This window comes from Amia ocellicauda, chromosome 3 (assembly GCF_036373705.1).
Source record: "Amia ocellicauda isolate fAmiCal2 chromosome 3, fAmiCal2.hap1, whole genome shotgun sequence".
Lineage (NCBI taxonomy): Eukaryota > Metazoa > Chordata > Actinopteri > Amiiformes > Amiidae > Amia > Amia ocellicauda.
Window position 1 is genome coordinate 573,793 of NC_089852.1, and position 18,204 is coordinate 591,996.

The following is an 18,204-nucleotide window of genomic DNA, read 5'->3' on the forward strand; positions in this document are numbered from 1 at the left end:
TGCAAGAAGCTCTACATGATTCTATACACCATAACTGCTCCGATATGGGAATCAAAAGTTCTGGTGATTTAAAACAACTGAAGACCCCCAGTAGCTCACCAGCACCAGAGACTGAGTTTGAGACTCTCTCTCTCTCTCTCTCTCTCTCTTCCAGCTTCAGGAGGGCTTTGGTTGGGAACCCTTCATCCAGCTGTTCTCTGACTACCAGAGACTGTTCTTCAAGAACCTGGACAGCACAGGGAAGATGAACCTGTGGGCAGAGAAGTTCTCCCAGGAGGTGCAGAGGAATCTGGTGCCCTTCTTTAAGGCTTGGGGCTGGCCCATTGAGCACCGCCTGGTCACCGAGCTGGCAAAGCTGCCCGAGTGGGAGGAGAACCCAATGAAATCCTACTATTAAGCCCAGACTAACCGCTGCTGGAGGCAGGGCTGGTGCTCTACACATGTCACTGTCACATGCCCAGTATAGTGGGAGAAACACTGAATGTACTGCTTAATTTAGCATGAATGAAGTGATCGCTATGCAATGAGAAAACACTTTGTCACACTTTAATTCAATCAAGAATATTACTTTTACTTAATTCACACTTGAATATCATATGAACATAAATAGCCAGCTCAACTTTTAATACTGAAAAACTTCTGATTACTTAAGTATGACCAAAATTATAGTAAACAATTTCACTGCATGTCCTGTAATACTGAAATAAATCTCATGCATTTTACATAATAAAAATGATGGTAAACAATAGTTGCTTAGCTTGCTGCCTACTATTACAAATAGTTGTGCGTTTTCTGTAGCTCATCCATCTATTAAACTGCTGTGGCTTTTAAAATAAAGATTACAAATGTGCAATGCCAAGTGTTATTTATTTTGAATTGTCTGTGTGTGATTGTGCATGTGTGTGTAAGAGGGTTGCTTCACCTTAATACAAAACTGTACCACAGTATCTATACCTAGACGTCGTGGGGACTGGGAACTGTGTATTTAAGGTCTCGATTTCGTGAAACACGGATGTAGCGTGTCAGTACCGCCGCTGTGCTGCAGGGGGCAGTCTCACACGCTACAGCGGCTGGTATCGCAGTCTTGGTTAATGTGTTGCAAACGCATTAACGCGGCCTGTGCCGGTGCGGTGACTGTGCGGTCCGTCTCTCCGGCACTGAAACCCCGACGAGCAGCGGAGACGCCACACGCACGTCGGCACGTACAGCGCTGTGCTCTGCCAACCGCGGCAGCCATGTTGGATTGTGGATGCGGTTCTATCCCATAAACCCAGGAGCGGCGCTGTCCGTGGTGCGGCCGGGGAGCGTCGGCGCGGCGGGCCAGGGAGACATGTAGGTCGGCCGTGCGGGGTGGGAGCGGGCGCGGTCGTGGTTGTGTGCTCGGGAACACAGAGCCGCACGGCTTGGCATGAGCGCGGCGGGCAGGAAAGGACAGCAGCCCGTTTCCACTGACCGGCGGCGCTGCCGGGCTGCCTGCTGCTGTTAATACGCATGCGTGCAGAGTGAAACGCTGCCGGATTAATACCGTCTTATTAGATTCAATAAACTGCGGGTTACAGCCGCTCACATCGGAGGCCGCGGCTGCTCCGTCTGCACACGCCGGCGCCCCGGGGCTGAACAGCTGGGTCGCTCTGGGTGGCTCCACCAATGGCATCGGAGGGATTGTGCAGATCTGCGCAGAGCTGCGGGAATCTGCAGAGGTCATTTTGTGCTGGTTTGTCACATCAAGACCAGCCCAGTGGGGCAGTTCACACAAGACAGACCCCAGACAGGCACCTTTAATGTGTGCATACTGCAGCCAAAGCACTCCGCAGCAGGGAGATGGACACTGTGGTTTATTTCTATCTGTGCTTGTCCCAAATAAGATACATATATCTTCATCTCGTTAGCAAATATCTGCTTTTCTTAGTCCTTCTTCGTTTCGTTCAGGGCAGCTTTTAAGTAGAGAGTTTGCGGCCAAATTTCAACTTCTCATCAGCTGATTTCAAACCCTACCCTGTTTTAAGGTGATGTTGTCTTACGTCCGACAGTGAGAGAGGCAGGAAAGGAGGTCCACCCAACCCACCAGGTTGCTGTAGTTGATTGTCTTGAGTTTACCTTCCAAGACACAGCTAGATAGGGGTCTTGAATTGGCGAGTGACGAGAAACCAGACGTGCAAGATGGGGCGAACAGTCACTCTGCCACTGTGGCACACATTATGCACGTTTGCGATGAGAGTAAGAGTGGACGTGCGTTTCTTTGGGCCTTTAATTCTTCACCCCTGTCTGAGGATTAGCAGTGGCCTTGTACGGGCTGGTCAGGATTCTTTCAGCTGAAAACAAGACCCTGAAACTCCTTCACTCCTCCTCGCTTTTTTGTGTGTGTCAAAAGAGGAAGCGGGCTGCAGCATATCGCAACAGGGGAAGTTCTACATCGGATGTAGAGAAAAATAAAAGAAACGTTCTTTCTTAATGCGTTTGGCCGTTATCTCAGAATGACTTCCTGTGGAAAGGAAGGCATTTGGCCGACCGCAGCCCATGCGTGAATGCTGCAGGACAATGTGCAAGTTGCTTCCCATCTCCGCCGGTTCCTCCCGCTTGTCACCTTTCGTCCTGCTCTTGTTTTCGGAGGCACCGTCGTGGAATTTCTGGGGACTGACCCAACAGCAGCGTCAGTGATGGCGTTGAGAGGGTGCTGTGTTAATGCTGCTTAGCTAGAGGCTACTTTTGTTTTTTTCTGATGGAGATGTCCAGGTGCTGTCTGTCCTCTTTGTTCAGATTTGCTTTGACAGGACCCTGGGGTCGCAGGGGAAGCAGAAGGTCTAAGAATAACTAGTTTATTCCCAGACCAGTTTCACAGCGGCGTCGTTCTGCAACTCTGTTCAATGTAAAGAAAGTGGGGGTGAAAGAAAGTGAACGTGATGCTCAATCCTGTAGTTAAAAATGCAGCATTTAAAACAATCACTCATTAATAATAGACTGGATAGGATCCTTGATCACTTAGTTATTAATGGACACCAAACGAGCACGATGGGGCGAATGGCCTCCTCTCGACTGGACACTGTCTTATGTTCTTATATTCTTAATATTTGTATTAGTATTTCTTTGCATACAGCTTACACAGCATTAAGAAAGTGCAGAAGTATAATCATTTCAAAATACAATCATTAAGATAGTTCAAGCTACTGAAGAGTAAATCAGAAGTATTCAGGAAAATTATTATTTCATTATTTGTATTAATATTACAAGTACTTACACTCCAATGATGTAGATTTTAACAGACAATACCAGACTGGTTCAGACAATACTAACTGATGTATTTATACACACATGGCATCCGAAACTAAAGCTTACTATACAGTTACCTAAAATAAAGGAGTTATTTCTGTGTTTTTACTTCTTCCTCTGCATCTGTGATGCTGCGTTTGGGTTGTGTCTCCCCCAGCTGTCACAGTGGTGGGTGTTGCTGGAAATTGCAAACACAAGTCACTGCTCGGCTGCTTCCCTTATTTCCTGAGCCTGCTTCTGTCAGTGGCACTCTCTCCAAGTCTCTCTCGGCTGCCCTGCGTCCGTCTGTCCGTCTGTCGTCACCCCACCAGGTGAGTCCTCGGACCTCTGGCCTCGCGGCTCAGTCTTGCGTTGTTGGCGTGGGTGTTGTCTGTCGGGATCCCTGAGTAGCAACTCCCCACAAACGCGTTCGTGTTTCAGTTCAGAGCGTAAGAACAGGGTCCAGCGAGGGGAGCAGCCTTCTGCCCATCTTACTCGTTCAGTTCCTCTGTAGCTTCTGGATCGGAGGGTCTGCAAAAGCCGTGTTTGGAATCTTTCAAGTGTACAAACGCACAAAAAAACGTAGTGAAAAGATGTGTTGTTGTCTTTAATTTTGCTTTTAATTTTATAGGGATTGTAGAACTGGTGGTTTACCTGTAGTTGAAAACAATCCTTAAAAACTTTACAGTTCCTCGTGGTGTCTTTAAGTGGGCTCTAGACTAGGCACGTTCCAGATTCCAGCTCTAGACACTTTTCTCGCTGGTTGGCTGCGTTCTCTGACTTCATAAGATAGATAGTTTCACAGCAGAAGAGGTTTCTAAAATAAATAGTGTTTGGTTTGAGAAGAAAAAGATTGGGGGTTCGAATGAGTTCTGCTGGGTTTAAATGTTTATGTCCGTCTCTAAATGCCTCTGAATACAAAAGTCTTCATTAATCTAGAGATAATGTATCATCATCATAATAATATGCTATTCGCACGGGGGTGTGAATTATGAAGCTTTAACAGCTGCCAACACTACCTGGATTGTATATCTCATCTGAAACAGCGCACAGGTTCAGTGACTTATTCAGTGTGACACCCCTGAGCTTTTATCAAGCTGGACCCCCGGACCACCTACCCCACGACACTACAATGATCTGGGCGTCACGTGTGTCAGCACACAGACTCGCTAACCCTCGCGAATGCATACAAGTTACTTTCGCCCTTCGGCCTGGAAATCACACTGCTACTCCTGGACCTTTTCTAATTTGGGAAAGAACAGCTGAATAAGCAGAGTGGTTTTTAACTGGGTATGTTGACAATATTTAAACAAAGCAATACTAAATGTGAGTCATGTGTACCATGTACAGAACAGGGTAAATAATGGAAATTCCAGGTTTTAGCTTCACTCACTATGCTTTTTAAACTGTTATTACTATTGTTAGGTGTGCTGTTAACTTCAGCCGTGACTAATCAGGTTTAAATGTGCACGAGACTTGTAGCTCAGATTCGGTAATGAAAGTGTTTTGAGTTTTGCTCTTGCAAACGCACGGGAGACCACAGGCGTGTGGTTGTGTTTGGAGAAACCTCTGTCCTGGATCACGAGGCGAATATAGAGCGATCGGACGAGGACTGAACATCCTTTTCATCTGACAGAGACCAGACCCCCCCCCGTGTGCTTTGTGCTCTTAGTGGTGACGGGGAGATACTTTATTCGTGCTGTGCTGCTCTTTCCACATCTATATTTCAAGAAGCGTTTTTGTTGATTGTGGAACAGATAACCTCAAAGAAAATTGACATTGAAATCGCAAGTGGTTGGTCAGCGGACTCGGTGCCTCACAGAGCGCTGAGCCGGGTCAGGGGGACCTGTGGGGCGACAGAACCATGCTATCTATAGCGACATAGCCAGGGCGCTGGGGAACTGCCACTCTCATGCCAAACTCAAACCGTGAGACCCAACACAGATCGCATCAGGTCCTAGGTGAGTGAAAGTACGATCTCTTGAAGTCCAACAATGCAGCCGACCACATTGCAGAAGACACTTTGTCTTTTGAAAAGAAGAAGAGCAGAAGGATGTGAAGGTGGTGGTGGTGGGGGGGTTATCTGCACTGTTTGGTGAAATAATGTGAAATTGTGATGGAGTAATGCGTGTGGTTCCTCATTCTTGCATGTCTCTACTGTATGTGTCAGTGTGTGTGTGAGAGAGAGGGAATGTGTGTCTGTGAGTAAGTGTAGATGTGTGTGTGTGTGTGAGAGAGAGAGAGAGAGAGAGAGAGAGAGAGTGTTGGTGTGTGTGTGTGTGTGTGTGTCTGTGAGAGAGAGAAAGTGTAACTGTGTGTGTGTGAGAGTGTAGCTGTGTGTGTGTTTATGAGCGAGATGCAGAGAGGAAGGAGGAGCTCTTGGTGTTCAGTGCCGCTTCCTCAGGCCTGTCGTGCTGTCCGGTGCTCCAGTCTGGACTCGTTTCTGCTCGACACTGAGACCGGCAGAGGGATGGGTTTCTGTTTTTTAACCTCGTGCGATCGCAGCGATGGAGTCTTGCGGCAGCCGAGGCGATGAGGCAGATCTCATGAAAGTGGAAATGGTGTTTTTTGTTGATATCTTTTGCAACGGGCCGAGCGATATTTACACGTTTCAATGCGGGAACGTGGTGCGGTCTCGGACAGACAGCCTCCAGTCCCGCACTGTGACAGTCAAGCTGGGGCGAAACTTCACAACGGAGGGGGGGCAGCTCGGTGGGCAGCATGCAGAGATGTAAACCAGGTGTATCTGCTGACTCGGCTCTGTGCATCTTGCATGGCCTAACGCAGATGTTCACTTGCACATACAGCAGAGTATTATGCACAGGTTTGTCAGATGATGCACACTTGAGTTCAGCTCCATCACCCGTTCATCTCCCTCTCAACCCCTTCCCATCTGTCACCTCTGAGTGGCCAGAGTCACAATCGGCTGAACCTCATTGAAGTGAAATTCGTATGGAGGTGTGAGAAGGTGGTCTACGCCTTGATGGCGGGGGGGCAGGAGATGAATGCAGTGTTTACAGTATCCGCACAGTGCATCTGATCCCCGAGCCGAGAGGTTGATCACTCAGGTGTAAGTTTGAGACGCCAGTTTTTCTAGACATGCAGTGTTGTAACCGCGTTCCCCCTCCCCTCCACTCTCTCTCTCTCTCTCTCTCTCTCTCTCTTTCTCTCTTTCTCTCTCTCTGGCTGCTGTGTGTCATGTACGGCGGCTCCAGGGGTGATGGGCAGGTGTGGGCGGTGCCCTTACACCGGCGGGCAGACCTGCTGGGCGCCTGCGCCGACCTCATGAACGCAGAGTGGCAGCGCAGTCAAGGGGCCCGGATTCACTCCCTGGAGAAATCCTGCGACGACTTCCCTCTGTGTCTGGTGCTGCTGCGGCGGGGGGCCGGGGGGCAGGGCGAGAAGCTGCTGGGCCACGCCAGGCTGTCCCGAGTGGTGGGGCAGAGGAGCAGTCTGTTCGTCGAGTCGGTGGTGGTGGCACTCGACGAACGGGGCAAGGGCTACGGGCGGCAGCTGATGGAGGAGGCCGAGAGGTACGCCAGGGGCCGGGGCTTCCGCCGGCTCTGCCTGACCACCCACGATAAGCAGCACTTCTACGCCCGCCTGGGCTTCGTCCTCTCGCGGCCCGTGCAGAGCGCCGGGGCCATGACCGCCTTCGTCCCCATGGAGGCACTGCTGAGGTTCTCCCGGCCAGCGGCAGGAGACGAAGACGATGATTGTGACTGGAGGGGTCCGGTCCCCACCCCGCCACCCTCATCCCTGCCGCTGCCTGGGGAGAGGCCTACCCACTCTGTAGCCCCTCACTCCCCTGTAGCTCCTCCCTTAGCCACTCGCCCTGTACCTCCTGCCTCCCCTCCACCAGCTGTCTCTGCTGTGAACGTCCCTTCCTTCCTCAGTACCTCTGCCCCTCCTCCTCCTCCTCCTCCTCCTCCTCCCCAATCCACACCTCCTCCTCCTCCTACTCCTCCTCCCTCTGCCCACACCCGGTCCTCAGCCTCCTTGGCCCTTCCCTCCTCTAAGACGTTACTGGAGACGCCCTACAGGGATGCTAAAGGACAGCCGATCTTCTGGATGCAGAAGGACATCTGAGTCTTGGCTGGATGCCACCCCCCCCCCCCACTGTAGTGCGGGGGAATCGAGGGGGCCTCTACAGGGACTGGGCACCGGAAGACTCTTGGGGTCTCTGGACTCAAGCCAGCGCCTGCCAAACGATTTCCCACACTGCGATTCATAGCATTCATACAAAGGAAAACATGTAATTTCCGATAAAAATGCAACACCAATACCGAATATTTTGATGGATTTTTAAAAACCGGTGTTTGGGAGCCGCTGCAGTAGAACACCCCTGTCATGGTTCCACTTGGCCCAGTAATGCTCTGTTAATCGTTTTTTTAATTCGCCCATTGCAGCAGGCATCCAGGCAGAGAGAAGATCCAGCGACACGTGTTTTTATTTTAATTCTCACGGTTGTTGCCTGGAGTTGTCTGAAGCGTTGCATTTAAGTTTGTCAAACATCCACTGGAGGGCAAGATGAGCCTGCCCTAAGATTGGCTCTTGCAGTGTATACTGAGCTGAATTTTGTGTTGTGGAGGGAAATGGGCTTCTAAATTCACTTCCGTCCAATCAGGGTCTGCTGCAGGCTGTTCTCTTCATCGGTGTCCCACAACTCGGCAATGAAACGAATCATCCAGTCTTATAATTGTTTGTATCTGTTTTGTGTTAAAATTAGTCACCCTTAATTTGTCCTTGTTGCCTAGGTGCCTTGTTCTTTGGTGACTGCATTATTTCTGGTGTTTTAGCTTTATATTAAAACATCTTTGAACATCATCAAAGGCTCCTGTTGTGATTGGGGGGCATGCAGAGCTCTCATTTCAAGCAGTTTATTGGAAGAAGTGGAGAAATGGCTGATTACATGCATTTGTGTTGTTTTCCAGGATCTGCCAGCCCTTGTTAATTTGCTACTAAAGGCAATGATAGCCAATTGAAGATATAAACGATTATCTTCTCCTTAGCCTGGAAAATGTGTTGATGCAAGTTACAAAGAAGTCAGTGAAACCGCATCAAACAACATGTCAGTAAAACAACAGGAGCGTGTGTCATGCCTCTTCCCACATGTGTAGCTTCCAGATTGTGTGCTTTGGTGAAGAAACAAGGACTTGTCTGCAGTGAGGGGTGGAGGGTCCACAGTGAGGGGTGGAGGGTCCGCAGTGAGGAGTGGAGGGTCCGCAGTGGGGGGTCTGCAGTGGCGAGTCTGCAGTGAGGGGTGGAGGGTCTGTGAGGGGTGGAGGGTCCACAGTGAGGGGTGGAGGGTCCGCAGTGAGGAGTGGAGGGTCCGCAGTGGGGGGTCTGCAGTGGCGAGTCTGCAGTGAGGGGTGGAGGGTCTGTGAGGGGTGGAGGGTCCGCAGTGGGGGGTCTGAAGTGGCGAGTCCGCAGTGAGGGGTGGAGGGTCCGCAGTGGAGAGTCTGCAGTGAGGGGTGGAGGGTTTGCAGTGGAGGGTCCGCAGTGGAGGGTCCACAGTGGAGGGTCTGTAGTGAGGGGAGGAGGGTCCCAGCAGCAGGACAAGAATGCGGAGAGCGGTGGAGCATCCGCAGTGAGGGGTTGAGGGTGTGTAATGAGGGGTAGAGGGTTCGCAGTGAGCAGTGGAGGGTCCGCAGTGAGGGCTGAAGGGTCTGCATTGAGCAGTGGAGGGTCCGCCGTGAGGCTGCCCCAGTTAAACTGCGCTGTGTTCACAGGGAGGACCGTGACGTGTGGAACCCTGGCTCTGCTCCTCAACCCAAGAGCGGCCATGCTGCGAGGGGGCTCCGCTCTCCCCCTTCTCGTCCTGCTGCTGGGAGCTTGGGGGGTGTGTGCCAATGCAGGCGCCACCACCACTTCCGCTGGTGCCTTCCCAATCATCCACTGCCGGCCCTTCGTGGTGGTGTGGAACATGCCCACGGAGCAGTGCCAGGAGAGGCATGGCGTGAGCATCGACCTGAGCACCTTCGACATTATCCAGAACCGGCAGCAGCGATTCCTGGGCCAGAACATGACCATCTTCTACCGCAACAAGCTGGGCTTATACCCCTACATCTCCCAGGACGGTCGCGAGGTGAATGGGGGCGTCCCTCAGCAGGCCACACTGGAGGAGCATCTGCGCAGAGCCAGCGGGACGATCCGGTCTTGGCTGCGGCCCAACTTCGGCGGTCTGGCCGTGATTGACTGGGAGGACTGGCGCCCACTCTGGGTGCGCAACTGGGACACCAAGAAGAAGTACCAACATGTATCCATGAGGCTGGCGAGGCAGCAGCACCCACAGCTGCCCGTGAGGGAACTGGCACAGGTGGCGCAGGAGGAGTTCGAGACGGGTGCCAGGGCGATCATGGAGCGCACCCTTCAGCTGGGCGTTGGACTGCGACCCTCGGGACTGTGGGGCTACTATGGCTTCCCCGACTGCTACAACTACTACAAGCAGCAGAGCAGCACCAGCTACACCGGACACTGCCATCCCAGCACAGCCCAGAGGAATGACCGGCTGGACTGGCTGTGGCAGAACTCCACCGCCATCTACCCCAGCATCTACCTGCCACACCAGCTGGCCTCCAGGGAGGAAGCTGGCCTCTTCGTCCGCTACAGGGTGCTGGAGGCCATGAGGGTGGCATCCACCTTCCGCTCTGCCCGCGGTGCCCGGCCTGTGTTGCCCTACGCCAGGGTGGCCTTCGCACACACCCTCCAGTACCTGGGCCAGGTAAGGTAGACAAGCACACCTGTACACACACCTCAAAGGCCATGCACCCTGTGTGAGGTGGCCATATTTGAAAAAATATAATTCTTTCCCTTCTGTCGTTCACCTGTCCAGGAGAGTTATTTTGTTTTGTTACTTTACCATGGGCAAGAACAGGTGCAGGGAACTTGCGAACGTATTATATCGGACTTTGTTTGCTTCCCTTGTTGTGACCCATGTTTCTGAGAGCCAATAGCAGCCCTCGCTTCTTGTGCAGGCGGCACAGAGAGAGATTATTCTTATTATTATTTTTATTTCTTGGCAGACACCCTTATGCAGGGTGACTTACAACATAGGTGTAAAACAAAGTGCAAAAATACAGAGATGAAGGGTTACCACTTGTGTATAATATCTCAGTGAGCTGCAAAGCCAGACTTCGGTGCCTGTCAGCAGCCGGAGATCCCAGCTCTATATTCCCTGCCTTCCCTAGTGAGGGTCATCTCTCCAGCCCTGTATGTTCATCCACCCAGCATCCATCACTCCAGCTGGCTGTCGGAGGGGGAGCAGGGACAGGGTCCGGCACCGTATTTATATTTGTGGTGTTATTTGTTTGCCCCTGCTATTTACCCGATCCTGCTGGGGGTCCCCATGCAGCCCTGCTGGTCTTGCCTCAGGTTTGCTGCCAGAAATAGCTCCCTAATATCCTACAGGGGCTTTGTGGGGAGAATCCATGTTCCTGCTGTCGCTCATGGTCACGCAGATTGGCTGACAGGGGCTTTGACCCCAATATAGATGTAGATGCCTCCCCACCGCTGCCTCCCCTTTATTAGGAGTGTGTGTGTGCGGCGGTCATAGTTTGAAGTACTTTGACCTGCTCGGTCTTCAGTGGAGTTTTTCAGCCAAATCCAAGGCCGGGAGTGTGTCAGTGTGGTACAGTGTGAGTGTGTCAGTGCGGTACAGTGAGAGTGTGTTGTTGTTGCAGAGGGAGCTGGAGCAGACCCTGGGGGAGAGTGCAGCACTAGGGGCGGCTGGGGTTGTGCTGTGGGGGGAGCAGCGCTTTGCCAACTCCAAGGTCTGTCCATCTCACTGTCCACATCTAAGTGTCTGTCTCTGTGTGCATCTACAACCCCAATTCCGAAAAAGTTGGGGTTCACCCTGTACTATATTGAAAACACATTATTAACACATTATTGTTTTACTTTGTGAATTTAATTTATTTTTGAAAATATACACTTATTTCAAACTGATGACTGCAACACACTCCAAAAAAGTTGGGACAGTTGACTGTTTACCACTGTGTAAATCACCTTTTCTTCTAATAACACTTATTAAGCGTTTGGGCACTGAAGACACCAGTTGGTTAAGTTTAGCAAGCGGGATTTTCCCCCATTCATCCATTAAGCATTTCTTCAGCTGCGCAACTGTACGGGGCCTTTGTTGTCTTATTTTGCGCTTCATAATGCACCACACATTGTCAATGGGAGACAGGTCAGGACTGCAGGCAGGCCATGCTGGCACCCGCACTCTCTGCTTACGCAGACCATGCACTTGTAATCTGGGCAGAATGTGGTTTGGCGTTGTCCTGCTGGAAAATGCAGGGACGTCCCTGGAAAAGATTACATCTGGATGGCAGCATATGTCGCTCCAAAATGTGTACATATCTTTCTGCATTAATGGTGCCCTCACAGATGTGCAAGTTGCCCATGCCATGGGCACTGACACACCCCCATACCATGACAGACGCCGGCTTATATACCTGACGCTGATAACAGCTTGGATGGTCCTTTTCCTCTTTGGCCTGGAGAACACGACGGCTATTTTGTCCAAAAACTATTTGAAATGTTGACTCGTCGGACCACAAAACACAATTCCACTGTGCTGCTGTCCATCTCAGATGAGACCGAGCCCAGAGAAGTCGGTGGCGCTTCTGGACAGTGTTGATGTATTACTTCTACTTTGCATAGTAAAGCCTTAATTTGCATCTGTGGATACAGCGGCGAATGGTGTTGACTGACAAAGGTTTACCAAAGTATTCCCGAGTTCATGTCAGGATATCCATTACAGACTCATGATGGTTTTAAGACAGTGTCGTCTGAGGGATCGGAAATCACGCACATTCAGAACTGGTTTCTGGCCTTGCCCTTTGTGCTCCGAGATTTGACCGGATTCCTTGAATCTTTTAATTATATTGTGCACTGCAGAAGGTGAAATGCCCAAAATCCTACCGATTTGTCTTTGGGGAATATCGTTGTTGATTATTTGCTGACGCATCTGCTGGGAGATTGGCGAGCCTCAACCCATCCTTGCTCTCGAAGGACTAGGCCTTTTTTGGAGGCTCCTTATATACTATGATTACACGATTGCCTCACCTGTTTCACATCACCTTCTAATTTCAACTCGTCACATCGCTATTAGTCCTAAATTGCCCCTGACCCAACTTTTTTGGAACGTGTTGCATGCATCAATTTCAAAATAAACGTTTACCTTAAAAAAAACTATGCAGTTGATTAGGTAAAACATTGTCTTTAGATGTTTTTTGCTTAAATACAAGTTAAAGTACATTTACAAATTACTCCTCTTTGTTTTTATTAGCATTTTCCATCCATTTATCTCTGTGTGTTTGTCTCTCTGTGTCTAACTGTGTTTGTCTTGGTTTTTGTCTGCCTGTCTGTCTGTCTGTGTCCAGCGCAACTGTGAGGTCCTCAGGGACTATGTGGATTCCGTCCTGGGCGGCTATGTGAGGAAGCTGACCTCAGCCGCCTCTCAGTGCAGCCAAAGCCGGTGCAGCGGAAACGGGCGCTGTGCCCGTCAGGACAGGGACTCCAGCGCCAGCCTGACCCTCCCCAGCGCCCGCTCCCCGGGGGCCCCGCCAGACCTCGACGCACTGGGCTCCTCCTTCATCTGTGTGTGCTACCCGGGCTGGACGGGTCAGAGGTGCCAGAACCGGCTGCGCTGACAGAGTGGGCTCGAGTCGGCCGCACCGTCCCCTCACAGCGACTTCTGGGCACAGATAGCTATTGCCTAGCACCACGGATGTTATCAGAAACAGAGGTTGTAAGTAAGTCTGCAATTCTTGCAGTTCTTAACTTAATAAAATAAATGTATACAGATCTGTGTGGATTATTCTAAATGGCTCACAGCTCTGCTCAGACACAGAAACACAAATGCAAAGTTTATTTTATTTCTTTAGAAAACGACAATAAATATATGGTCAGAATACAGCAGATCTCTCTCTCTCCCCCATTCTCTCACTCTCTCATTCCCTCACTCTCTCTCTCTCCCCCATTCTCTCACTCTCTCATTCCCTCACTCTCTCTCTCTCCCCCATTCTCTCACTCTCTCTCTCTGATTTGCTGGACTATCCCTCAGTTTTTGTCACTGTCCAATAGGAATCCCATTCTGTGTCAGATGATCTTATGGTGAGAGATGCGCACCTGTCAATCATCCAATCAGTCTGTCTGTCCTTTCATCCCTCACACACTCAGAAGGTCTTTATGAAACTAAAACAATTAACAAAATATACACAGGTTTGAGATGAGCGCCCCACTACTTGCTGTCATAATTGAAAAGATTAATCGCTTCGTTTTTTTCTATGCTATTGTTACAATTTTCTTCCGCTGCCATTTCAGACGCAGCGTTTTAGAGTCCCTCTCCTCAGTCTGCGTGTCCTGTATTCGAGCTCCCTTATGGGTTTCAGCCAGTTTGGCCCGTTCCTGTATGTCCATCCGTACGTACGTCCGTCGGTCCCTCTGAGCCGTCCCTCTGGCTTTAGAGCAGGAAGTCTCAGGGAGTCTGGGGCCCCCGTGTGGAGGACAGGTTGTGGCGCAGCTCCTGCAGCGAGAGGAGGAGCTCGTCGATCTGCCGGGCCGTGCTCTTCCTCTCCCAGACGGCCTGGGAAATCCTGTACAGGGACTCGCTCTGCTGGGCTGGGACACACACAGTATACCCACAGAGATCACAGAGGAGACACACAGGACATACAGGGGACACACAGGGAGGGGACACACACAGGACACACACATGGGACACACAGCATTAAACAGTCATTTTGGCAGGTCTTAACCATTACAACACCAAGATTGTTCACACACTTCACTTCACTGAAAGACTACAAAACTGAGCCCACACTCTGCATCACCCTGTTCACCCTGACGGTGGCCCTCTGTGGGCTCTACTCAACTCACCCAGGAAATAGAAGATCAGGGAGAGGCACAGCAGCAACAGGGAGACGGCCACAACCACCCATAGACAGCGGCACACTGGTGGGGTGCAGCAGGCACAGCACCCCCCCCACCGCCGCCTCATTGGGTAGCCCGTCTGACAGACAACTGGCTCGTCCGGTGCTGGAAGGTTGCCATTGGTGGAGATGCCTTGGAGGCAGGGCTGCCTGCCTGTGAGGGAGGAGAGAGACCCGGGATGAGTGGCAGGTCCCGGGGCACCTTCTCCGTCTCGGTACGGCACCCGCTGGAGTCGTGATGCAATAATAACTCACTGCCCTTAATAGCTGTGTTCTAGAACCTCTACCCAGCTGCTACAGCACGGAACCCTATGCAGGTGTGTTCTAGAACGGGTCTCCAACCCTGGTCCTGGAGGCCCCCTATCCTGCTGGTTTTCGTTCCAACTGAGCCCTCAGTTAATTAAGTACCAATCTTAGATTTGACTTTTTAAATTGTGTAATAAAAGAGTTGGCTTTTTAAAACCCCTACTGTTCAAAATAATTAAAAAGCTCTGATTTTGGCAATTATTAGTTCAATTAAGGGTTTAATTAAGTAATTGAGAGCTCGGTTGGAACAAAAACCAGAAGGGTGGGGGCTCCTCTGTTCTAGAACCTCAACCCTTCTGGCATTTCTGGGCATTAAGTCGCCCTGTTTGATTTGGGGGGATTTTCCAGAGGGATATATATCAAAATATAGTCATTTATTTGTTTATTTTTTCCCTCAGTTTTCAGTCTCTATTTGTCATTAATTCCCGTAGATGCCAACTTTCTTTTTTTGTTTGTTTTTATTCATTTGCACCAAAGAATATGAAATATAATGTGCAGGTGAGGTTAGAAGCCTTAAATGGGCTGATATGAGACCCTCATCCCAAAAAATAAATGACAAAAATAAATATACAAATTTAAAGCAAATACAATGAATAATAATATACAACATTAAGATGTAGTAAGTAATCATTTAAACAAAGGATATACTCATAAATAAATGAAAAAGAAAAGAAAAAGATGAACAGATTCGTGTCTGTGTAATTTGTGTGTGAGTGAATGTGTGATATGTGCGCATACATAAAGGGCTACATTTGTGGGAATGAACTAGATGGTCGGGTTCATCAGGCTGGCTCCCAGCTTATGTTTGAAGTTCGTGAGGGAAGATGATTTATCAATGTGGAGATATGAGTTCCAGAGTGTGGAGCCTCTGTATCTGAACGAGAGCGTATGATGTGAGGGACGACAGTGGGGGGTGAAGGGTGTCGCAGTTTCTTGTGTTGTGTTGATGGATTTCTGAATTAATGTAAAAAAGCGATTAAAGGGTTCAGCTGGGCTGGCTGGCAGCTCTGAGTATCTGTAGATGAAAGCGCATGATCGGATTGTGTTAAAGGGGCAGAGGGAGCCGAGGAATTAGATGAGGCGGCCAATCTTGCTCATCTGCTTTGTATGATGAATAACTTTTGCAGGTGGGAAGCATATGTGCTGGGCAGACAATATTACAGTAATGAGATATGGGTAAATCAAACTGTAGTATAGAGTTAGAAAGCAAGCCAGATTAATCACAGCACTAATCTCTGTGATGATACCAACAGATTCCATCACTTTGCTGCAAACAAACTCAATTTCTCATCAGCTAGACCTGCGAGAAATCTAGCAGATGAAACCTGTTCCATTTAATTTCCTCCCATCAGGATTCTAGCTGTAGTTTTTGAATATTTCTTATGTGTGTTAGTGAAAATAATAAAGTTGGATTGTTTTGTATTTAAAGATAATGTATTAATCTGAAACCATTCAGAATATTTAGCCATACCCAAACTGGCTTCACTGATTAGTGAATCACAATTCTTGTGTGATACGAATCAATTTAGTATCATCAACAAAACGCATGGGAAGCAATCAGGCGTGGTGGCACAGTTGACTTTGACCTTCCTGCACACAGCACACAGGCACAGCGCTGCAGGAGGAGCAGGGGAGCAGAGCCGCTCACCGGGCTGCGTCTTGGCCAGCGGGTCGGGGCTGCTGTTGAAACCCAGCAGGTCATTGATGGATTCCACGGAATGAAGCTCGATCTCGGACAGGTCCCGGTCGTTGATCCGGACGAAGCCGCCTGTGGGAGAGGGCGGTGCCTTCGTCATGGCCGCTGGAGAGAGAGAGGAGGAGCAGGAGAAAAGGGAGAGGAAGAGGTGGAGAGAGAGGAGGATAGGAAAAGGGAAAAAGAGGAGAAAGAGACAGGGAGCTCAAAAGAGGGACAACAGCTGGTTTCCACTGAGTGTCCTCCACAGACAACACACAGCACTAAATGGAGCAGGCAACAACACCCCACAGCCTCTGAACATTGGTATCCTTTTGTCCAGATGTTTGTCCATAATTCTGATATTTATATGAAGACAGGGATGTGCTTTGGGTAAAAAGTGGACGATTCCTCCGTATGTTTCAGACATATGAATGAGTGGGGAGATGGGGAAGGACTGGGGGCTCATTTTAATGCTGCACTGCCAGCGAGAAATCAGATCATCTCTGTGAGAGCAGGCAGGCCAGGTGTGCGGTGCCGTCTGTGGTCTGACTGCCTCTCACCCTCGCCAGACCCGCTGCCCCACAGCGTCCTCTCTCACGGCCTTCGCCCTCCTCTCTGATTTAACCGGTTCTCACTTCTCTTGTAGAAAAGTGTTCGCGAGTTCACTGGATGCTGCTCTGAAAATACATTATTGTCTGTGACCCGTCATTGTCACAGTCCCACCTCCATCACCCTTCATTCTGTACACATCTATCTATCTATCTTCACACTTTTTTGTAAGAAAGAAAAGTAAAGTTCATCCTCCCACTCGTACAGGCCCTCCCTCCTCTTCCTCAGCGGATCTGAACTCCCTGTTTGGAACATCGACTGAGTATTCTAGAAGTTAGAAAGACAGATAGAACATCTCTCTCTCTCTCTCTCTCTCTCTCTCTCTCTCTCTCTCTCTCTCTCTCTCTCTCTCTCTCTCTCTCTCTCTCTTACCGGCACTGTGCGCGGATGGCAGGGGAAGTGTTCAGAGATGGAAACCCTTTGTTAGAAGCCAGAAATCTGCGAAGAATAACATCTGATCCGTCGAAACCGCAACCGCCACAGCAGCGACACCGCAGTCTCCCAGCCCGTCCCGTCCCGTCCCGTCCCGTCCCGTCCGGCCCCAGGGCACACCGCGCCGCAGCCCCTGTCCTAAAATAGTCATCGGAATGAGGAGGTTATTTATAGCGGGGCAAAGGGATGATTAAATTATCCAAGTGAGGAGTTCAAATACCCCCAACAACAGCCACAAAAACACCCCATACGCCGTCGTACTTTTTACAAATTTAATATTTATACAATTTGAAGATGTTCCTCCTATGCGAATATATTGATAACCTATACTACTACTACTAATGTATGTATTTTTCTTCTTCTTCCTGTGACTCGATATAAGAGATCCTGATGATATTCGTGATTTTATTGCATTATTATTGTATCGCAGTCTGACTGGAAGATACAAATGTGTGTGAATTTGTGCAGATTGAAAGTAGGGGCTGAGGCGGTTCATCCACTGAACAACAGCGACACCCCGAGGCGTGTCTCAAGTGTGAGACAATGTCATTGAAGACAAGAAATTACAGTGTTTGAAGAATGTCTTAAATAAATTATTATTAACACACATTCATCCCCATACAAACAATGTGGGGAATCAATAAAAAAGGCAAACAGGATGTTAGGGTATATTGTCAAAAGTGTAGAATTGAGAACAAGGGCAGTGATGTTCAGACTGTACAATGCACTAGTTAGAGCTCATCTGGATACTGTGGACAGTTCTGGGCTCCACACTTCAAGAAAGATATCGCTGCTCTAGAGGCAGTTCAGAGGAGAGCAACCAGACTTATTCCAGGTCTGAAGGGAAAGTCCTACTGAGAGACTGAGGACCTGAACCTTTTCACCCTGGAACAGAGGAGACTACGTGGGGACTTGATCCAAGTCTTCAAAATCATGAAAGGCATCGACCACATCAAACCAGAGGAGCTTTTCCAGATCAGCAGGGACACACGCACCCGG

At 49.6% G+C, this 18,204-nt stretch overlaps 3 protein-coding genes across 5 annotated transcripts; 2 read left to right on the top strand and 1 right to left on the bottom strand.

Moving 5' to 3' along the window:
- The first annotated feature begins 1,283 nt into the window (after positions 1-1,283).
- On the top strand, positions 1,284-13,054 carry hyal3 (hyaluronidase 3). 3 transcript variants are annotated; one of them, XM_066697556.1, is made up of 4 exons: positions 1,284-1,332; positions 8,979-9,970; positions 10,929-11,018; positions 12,633-13,054. In XM_066697556.1, exons 2-4 carry the CDS (start codon positions 9,032-9,034, stop codon positions 12,900-12,902), a joined length of 1,299 nt encoding a protein of 432 aa, XP_066553653.1. In that variant the 5' UTR covers positions 1,284-1,332; positions 8,979-9,031; the 3' UTR covers positions 12,903-13,054. The 3 variants fall into 3 exon arrangements, with proteins under 3 accessions (XP_066553653.1, XP_066553652.1, XP_066553654.1); XM_066697555.1 differs by lacking the exon at positions 1,284-1,332 and adding an exon at positions 1,342-3,578; XM_066697557.1 differs by lacking the exons at positions 1,284-1,332; positions 10,929-11,018 and adding an exon at positions 1,342-3,578.
- Positions 3,589-8,078, top strand: naa80 (N-alpha-acetyltransferase 80, NatH catalytic subunit). Its single transcript, XM_066697558.1, has 2 exons — positions 3,589-4,536; positions 6,462-8,078. The coding sequence occupies exon 2, from the start codon at positions 6,532-6,534 to the stop codon at positions 7,333-7,335; it is 804 nt and encodes a 267-aa protein (XP_066553655.1). The 5' UTR covers positions 3,589-4,536; positions 6,462-6,531; the 3' UTR covers positions 7,336-8,078.
- A 51-nt stretch (positions 13,055-13,105) lies between the features above and the next one.
- Positions 13,106-17,317, bottom strand: LOC136730012 (uncharacterized). Its single transcript, XM_066697559.1, has 4 exons — positions 17,146-17,317; positions 16,138-16,290; positions 14,131-14,337; positions 13,106-13,872 (listed from the first exon to the last, which is right to left on the bottom strand). The coding sequence occupies exons 2-4, from the start codon at positions 16,283-16,285 to the stop codon at positions 13,730-13,732; spliced, it is 498 nt and encodes a 165-aa protein (XP_066553656.1). The 5' UTR covers positions 16,286-16,290; positions 17,146-17,317; the 3' UTR covers positions 13,106-13,729.
- Between the last annotated feature and the right edge of the window lie 887 nt (positions 17,318-18,204).

What these genes read in the sequence shown, in the direction of transcription:
- naa80 (XM_066697558.1), top strand. Translation starts at nt 6,532, where the DNA reads ATGAACGCAGAGTGGCAGCGCAGTCAAGGGGCCCGGATTCACTCCCTG.
- hyal3 (XM_066697556.1), top strand. Translation starts at nt 9,032, where the DNA reads ATGCTGCGAGGGGGCTCCGCTCTCCCCCTTCTCGTCCTGCTGCTGGGA. An exon ending in CCCTCCAGTACCTGGGCCAG is followed by an intron (nt 9,971 to 10,928) that starts GTAAGGTAGACA and finishes TTGTTGTTGCAG; the next exon opens with AGGGAGCTGGAGCAGACCCT. An exon ending in AGCGCTTTGCCAACTCCAAG is followed by an intron (nt 11,019 to 12,632) that starts GTCTGTCCATCT and finishes GTCTGTGTCCAG; the next exon opens with CGCAACTGTGAGGTCCTCAG.
- LOC136730012 (XM_066697559.1), bottom strand. Translation starts at nt 16,285, where the DNA reads ATGACGAAGGCACCGCCCTCTCCCACAGGCGGCTTCGTCCGGATCAAC. An exon ending in GCTGGCCAAGACGCAGCCCG is followed by an intron (nt 14,338 to 16,137) that starts GTGAGCGGCTCT and finishes CCTCCCTCACAG; the next exon opens with GCAGGCAGCCCTGCCTCCAA. An exon ending in CCTGATCTTCTATTTCCTGG is followed by an intron (nt 13,873 to 14,130) that starts GTGAGTTGAGTA and finishes TGTGTGTCCCAG; the next exon opens with CCCAGCAGAGCGAGTCCCTG.